Here is a 6,000-nt window from a genome sequence, read left to right as displayed (position 1 = left end):
CATGAAATGAAAACCATAATAGGTATGACCTTAGATTTTGCAGATTTGGATACTGTACTACCTGTGAATCTGTGTATGACGCACTTTCCAGCATTCTGGGCAATGTGTCATACAAAGATAAGGGTCACGTCAAGGGAAAATATATCATGCATAAGCTGCGCATAAGAAAATACATCAGCTACCTATTTTGGTAAGATTCCTAAATGTGTTTGAGGAGTTCTTCCTGTTAAATAATTCAATGACGATGCTCAATTTTTACCAGCTCCATCCAGACACTACTTAACGGTTATTGTAAAAAAGAAACGGAAAGTGGCTTCGTTCACCTTCCAGGAAAGGATAACTTCATGCAGTGTTTATAGATCATTAGAAGAGACTAGATACTACAAAGTTCATCAACGAGAGCAGAACGGTCACAAAAGTCTTTCTCGGCGGGAGTGGAGACTGCAACGCCCTCACAACACTAGCGCAGCTCGGCGACTGCAACAGTTAGTATAACAATAGCACCCGTCTGGGTGGAGACTGCAGCGGCGCACAGAAAAGTAGCACCATTCTCGCCGGAGACTGCAGCGCTTCACAGCAGCCGTGGTGACTGCGTTGGGCACACGACAGTAGCTTCGGGTCTGAATATTTCAATACGACAGCAAATTAACCAGCCCTCAACGACACAGCTAGTGACCAGTGATTGTAGAAGTGCGAATAAAGATAAGTGCCATTCTAATAAGAACTAGGTACAACCGCAGGGTGCAAATCAGGCTGCTGTCTTCATAGGTACTGATGTGCGTCAGAAAGGAGATACCAGATCGACAATTCAAACATATTTCGGTCCTCTTGGAGCTTAATGCTCAAACCTTCTCATAGTGACCACATGAACACATTGGACCATTACAGCGACCACCAAAGGCTAAAATAGCGCACACATTTGAGGGAACAACGAAGCTGCAGCGACTACAATGTCCTTCACGGCAAGATAAATAACAGTTAATAACATGCTGCTCAATGCATATGGCCGTTTGCAAACTGATCAAGGTCATGAGATATGTACGCCTCCACTGGCCACGCCCCTGCCCTTGCTAAGGTCGCAAACTGTCCGGCAGAACAATATCAGCGTGTTGCTATGCCCTTCTCACTCTGCCGCCAGCCTGGGAAGAAGTGAGCAACACTTCGACGACTACCGTCCATCGCAGAGAAGGGAAGTCTACATCGGCGAGTCTCAGAAGAGGAATAAATTTCACCACAGCCCTAGAGGCGTGGGGTATTCCCACCACGGTCTCAGCAGCGTAGGAGATTCTTACCACAATCCCAACAGCGTGGGTGATTCCCATTATGGTCCCAACAGCGTGGAGCATTCCTACCACAGTCCTGACAGCGTGGAGTATTCCTACCACGGTCCCAACGAAGCTGCTAGGGCAAAAATTGAGGTACCACTACCCGCTGCAGTCAGCAGCGAGCCTCCCCACCGCGGCCCACTGGCCCCCATCGCCCCCTCCCGAGGCGGTGGGAGGAGTCTAGAGCGACATGTGAAGAACACTGAGCTCCTCATTCGGGTGAGTAGGAGCAGCCCCCGTTCACGAGCCTCAGAATTCCTTTACCGTGACGTCACCTGGGCGGCAAAAATCTTTTAGTGAACTAACCTTATAAGTAAAGTAATCTTGAGTAGGAGCACGGGTTAACCAGGAGTGCCAGACCTGAGCTCTTTACCTAGGCTCATTTCTAAAATACGTAATTACGTTTACACATTTTCTCCTGTCTGTCACATTCGTGTCAAGCTCGCAAAGTCGGGTTATGTAGCGGTTTTGAGAATGATTGCTATTTTTATGTGAGCTGCATTTGAACTTAAGGGAGGCTTTTCACTGTCAAAGGATTTTCGAGCTCCCTCGAAACCCTCCCCACCCTGAAGATCATGGAGATGCGTCACTTGGCAGCTGTTCTGACCGCAGCCCTAAGCTCACCATGAAGACAGTTAAGTTAGTATGATTTTGACTGCTCTGCTCCCTCTCCCTTCCTCAGCTGGCCAGCTATCTGGACGTGCAGGGCTGCTTCAGACGACTGGTCTGCGAGAGTCTCTTCTACGGGGACCGGCCCGCGCCCCGCTCGGCCACCGAGTCACTCGTGCTGAGGGCCTTCGGGTGAGGAGAAACGACGGGAACTGCACCACCGACAACGGAACTTTGATTACCCATCCCCGGCTAATACGCTGAGGGCAGTGACCAGGCCAAGGGTCCCATTTTGTCGAATTTTGAAGATTATCTAATGTCCATGAGTAACGAGAAGAAAGAGGCTTTTGAAATTGAGAAAGGATCTGCATGATGTGTCAGAACATGGTTCATATCCTTGCTTACATATCGTCTGACAATAGTTCTCCCCGACTGCTGCTAAGGCCCGTTGTGACCCCAGTTACCCTTTGCACAGTCTGACGGTACCCGCCCCTGCCTGATGTAGCAGCCCGTTCTGACCCCCATTACCACCTCCAACAGTCTGACGGTGGCCCGGGATGCGGATCGAACCCAAGCACGCCGGTTTCTGGAACCGGCGCTGGCCGGCTGGACGGCCCGCTGGAGGGGAGCAGCCGACCCCTGCTCCGAGCTCGCTCCCAGGTGTCAGAAGGCACTGGTGCCCAGGCTAAGGGCGAAGGAAGCGGAGGACACTAGAGACATCTAGCGACAAACTGCGTCAATTGGGTGATGGACGCATTTGGTTCGAGGGATCAGCTGCGGTTAGACGGAAAGAGTGCTGTGGATGAAGGTGGATATCGTTCACCCATTTGGATGTTTGGACATTTAGTGATTTATTTCTATTCGGAGTTAGTGGAATGCTACCGCTCTACGACCCACTGACCATTGTGGCATTATAATGAACAATGACATAATAGCGTTATCGACGCCACACGGCGCTGTAATCTGCTCACCATTGTGGGCTGTGGCATTATGTTGTCTACATTACTGGCATTATGGTCATTGACTACTGCCGGATGCCTACCTACGTGTATCCATTAGCCCATTATCGGGCATCTGTACATTTGCTGCAACGGCGAACGTAGTCGCAGCATCACATGTGTTTGCGAAACACGTGCTTGGGCGGATTCGTTTGCTGATTATGTGTGCAGCTTTTGCATGTGTCTGTGCATATGTTTAATGTTTATGCAGTAACTGTAGTATCTCCGCATCTACGTATGTGGTTGACAGTAGTTGGCAATCACAACAATACAATCAGTGTCGCTCTCCCACTCTGTCCGTTTGATCACTCCGCAAATGTGTCTTGTTACCTTGTCACTCAAGTGGCCAGGTCCCGCGGAACTACCTTCACGATTCAGTCCAGCGACTGTTCTTTGATATACCAATTCAGCCAGCTGTACAGTATATATTCAGATCAATCAGTCTCCAGCTGTCATCATTCAACGCAGCACCCCACGAGCGTCGGTCTGCGACTTTACACTTCTGACCTACCCGGTCTCGAACGCTGTGGCACCAACACACGGCCAGGTCACGACCAGGTCACTGCCGGTCACCGCGACCATCCTCGGACACGAGCCACGTCTCGGCGACCCGCGACGACCCGGCGACACTGAGCGCCAGCTGGTGGCGCCTCTGACTCAGGGTGACTGGATTCAGGAGCGGCACTGCCGGTCAGGAGCGGGAGGTTAGGTGAGGAGAGGACAGGAGCTGGAATCAGGAGTGGGCGGAGGACGGGAGATACTATCAGGAGTCTGATGAGAGCATGAGAGACGATATCAGGAGCTGGAGAAGGAGTGGGCAGACGGAATCATGACAACAGATTGTCTAAGGCATGCAGTAGTTTGGGACGAGTTTGGGCGAGTGTCAGGCGTCAGAGGCAGGGCGGGCTGCGGAGGCCGGTTCGGTTAGGCACTCTATATCCTATCGAGCAGCCGCGCTGTAGGTACATCACAAAGCAGCAATAGAAAAGACGGCGCGCTCATCCACACGCACACAAACACAGAGGAGGCGACATAAAATATCGGAGACGCTCACTGGTCCTGCCGGTGACAGCAAAGCGTCCACAGATCATGATTGCTGGTCACAGCGGGACCGCATTGCACGATACACGTCCCTCCCACCGCACTATCTAGCGGTCAGATTGCACTACGGGCTTCTGCAACCCTTCGCTCCTCTCCCCTGCGGAGGGGATGAGATGATTGACTGTCCAGCCAGCACTCCATCATACACTCATCCCCGCACAGCGCCGGCGACGCGCAAACAAGGAATATGTAGCGAGCCGCTGTTGCATCACTAGCGCAGCCCGGCGGTCGGATGGCAACTACAAGTGGCGTCCGCGCGCGACAGATGTCGCCACGAGTCTACAGTGTGGTCACGGCCAGCGGTGTGGATTGGACGCTCAGTGGTGTCCGCCGCCGTCCAATGACATTCGCCGTCCGATGCCCGGCACTGGAACAGCAGGCGTCGGGGTATTTAGCTGGGAATAAGCACAAACAAACGCCCACAGAACTGATGGAAAGAGAAGCGGTCGGCACTCGGCACCGCCAGGGGGCGGAAACTGTCAGCGGGGCAGCTCGCTAGATAGATGAACAGCGGAGAAAGAGGCAGGCAGCGGAAACTAGAGGCTGCTAGGAAATGCTTCCGTCGTCAGCAGGACACTGCAGGACACTGCAAAAGCGAGATCTTATCTCGCACGCCAAGGTCCAGGAGAAAGACATAAGGGCTATATTATATAACTTCCTATATGCCTTATATAAGGCCACATTCACCGGCAAACACAGGTCAGTAAACAGCACTGTACTGAAAAGATTTGGGTGCACATTGGGTTGCCACACGATACACCTAAATCCACTTATTCCCTCCGCCATAACATCTACCGTACCCCGCGAATCCACGGGTTCCTACACGGCAGACAGCACCTGTTTCGATAAACAAACACAGATTCAGGCCGGTGACATCCACTGGTACCGTCTCAAAGCAGAGTGCATCCGACACGCCACGGCATACCACGGCACGACACAACATTCCAGCGTGAGAGTGACGGCGGCGACGCAGAAAGAGCGACATGCGACAGCAGCTCGGTTCAGACAGACAGGCAGACGGTAGAGCAGAGGCTAGAGAGCTGCGAGCAACAGCTTACAGAGAGTAGAGGTCAGAGCAAAGAGCAGAGCAGAGAGACGATAGAAGAAAGCGATGGAAGCAGTGGGCGGACCGGCACACCTGGAACTCTTGCATGCACACTGTACAGTGCACAGATACACACTATCAACGGGCATGCAGCCACGGTGGAGACCTCAGGACATGTCCAGCCAATAGGACACGTGAGAGAGCATGGACAGCACATTAATCAATAACGGAGAAACGCCAACAAGCAATGTATAAATTCTGAAACACGCCATCAGCCCGTGGTCAAGCTCGGAAACGATCAACGACAAACCCTTCTGTACTGGAAATAGGACAAACACTGGACGATAAATTCAGCCCCGAACCGCAAAGCTTGCCAATCACCAGGTTTCGCAGTAACATAAGTTATTCAACATGAATTTAGCCTGACCTGAAATCATTGCCGAAAAATAAAAGTGGATTAAATTCACCTAAGGCATGCCTGATAGCTTTTGGACACCGTTAACGCAATTCCAATTAGCATTATCCGTTCTCAAAACAACGGAGAATGGACGATAAACTAGGATAAGAAATACCCTACCAGGTCCTGGTCTAATCAAAACATTTTGATTCACAGATAACGGCTTATTCGCCCTAGTAGAAAGACTTTCACGCTTATGCCTCGGCAAGTTAAACATAGGGAGAACGAAAAAAAAACAGCGACACAGCCCTGTGTTCGTTATTCACGATATTGTCATCAGACGCGGCAACAACCACGCTGTTGCCTGCGGCTGCCCCAGTAACAAAAGTGCCGTCGCGAAAGGGCTGACACAGTCGATTTCTGGTGAAGCGTTATATAACGACTTCACTTCCAAAAACAGTGGGCAGGCCGCTGCCCAATGAGGGGATAGCCTTGGAACTAACGTCGGCATAAATCAAATAAAAA

The 6,000-nt window shown here is 51.4% G+C and overlaps 2 protein-coding genes across 7 annotated transcripts in view; one reads left to right on the top strand and one right to left on the bottom strand.

Annotated features, from left to right (window-relative positions):
• The first annotated feature begins 310 nt into the window (after window positions 1–310).
• On the top strand, window positions 311–2,946 carry LOC122377712. The gene is made up of 3 exons (XM_043358067.1): window positions 311–1,544; window positions 2,008–2,126; window positions 2,475–2,946. Exons 1-3 carry the CDS (start codon window positions 987–989, stop codon window positions 2,656–2,658), a joined length of 861 nt encoding a protein of 286 aa, XP_043214002.1. The 5' UTR covers window positions 311–986; the 3' UTR covers window positions 2,659–2,946.
• Window positions 2,947–3,340: 394 nt separating this feature from the next.
• LOC122377710 (protein NDRG3-like) overlaps window positions 3,341–6,000 on the bottom strand; it is a 57,739-nt gene continuing 55,079 nt past the window's right edge. For 4 of the 6 annotated variants that reach the window (XM_043358063.1, XM_043358062.1, XM_043358065.1 and 1 more), the window contains one exon: window positions 3,341–4,400. Coding sequence is in view for 5 of the 6 variants with exons in the window: in XM_043358062.1 (XP_043213997.1) it covers window positions 4,351–4,400 (50 nt within the window). In the remaining variant the exon portion in view is untranslated. The remainder of the gene's footprint in view (window positions 4,401–6,000) is intronic. The other 2 variants (XM_043358064.1, XM_043358061.1) reach the window with 1 other exon arrangement.

The sequence above is a fragment of the Amphibalanus amphitrite genome, unplaced genomic scaffold (assembly GCF_019059575.1).
Source record: "Amphibalanus amphitrite isolate SeventyFive unplaced genomic scaffold, NRLGWU_Aamphi_draft 000049F_arrow, whole genome shotgun sequence".
NCBI lineage: Eukaryota > Metazoa > Arthropoda > Thecostraca > Balanomorpha > Balanidae > Amphibalanus > Amphibalanus amphitrite.
The sequence above is the reverse complement of the archived record's forward strand: the minus strand, read 5'-3'. Positions and strand labels throughout refer to the sequence as shown.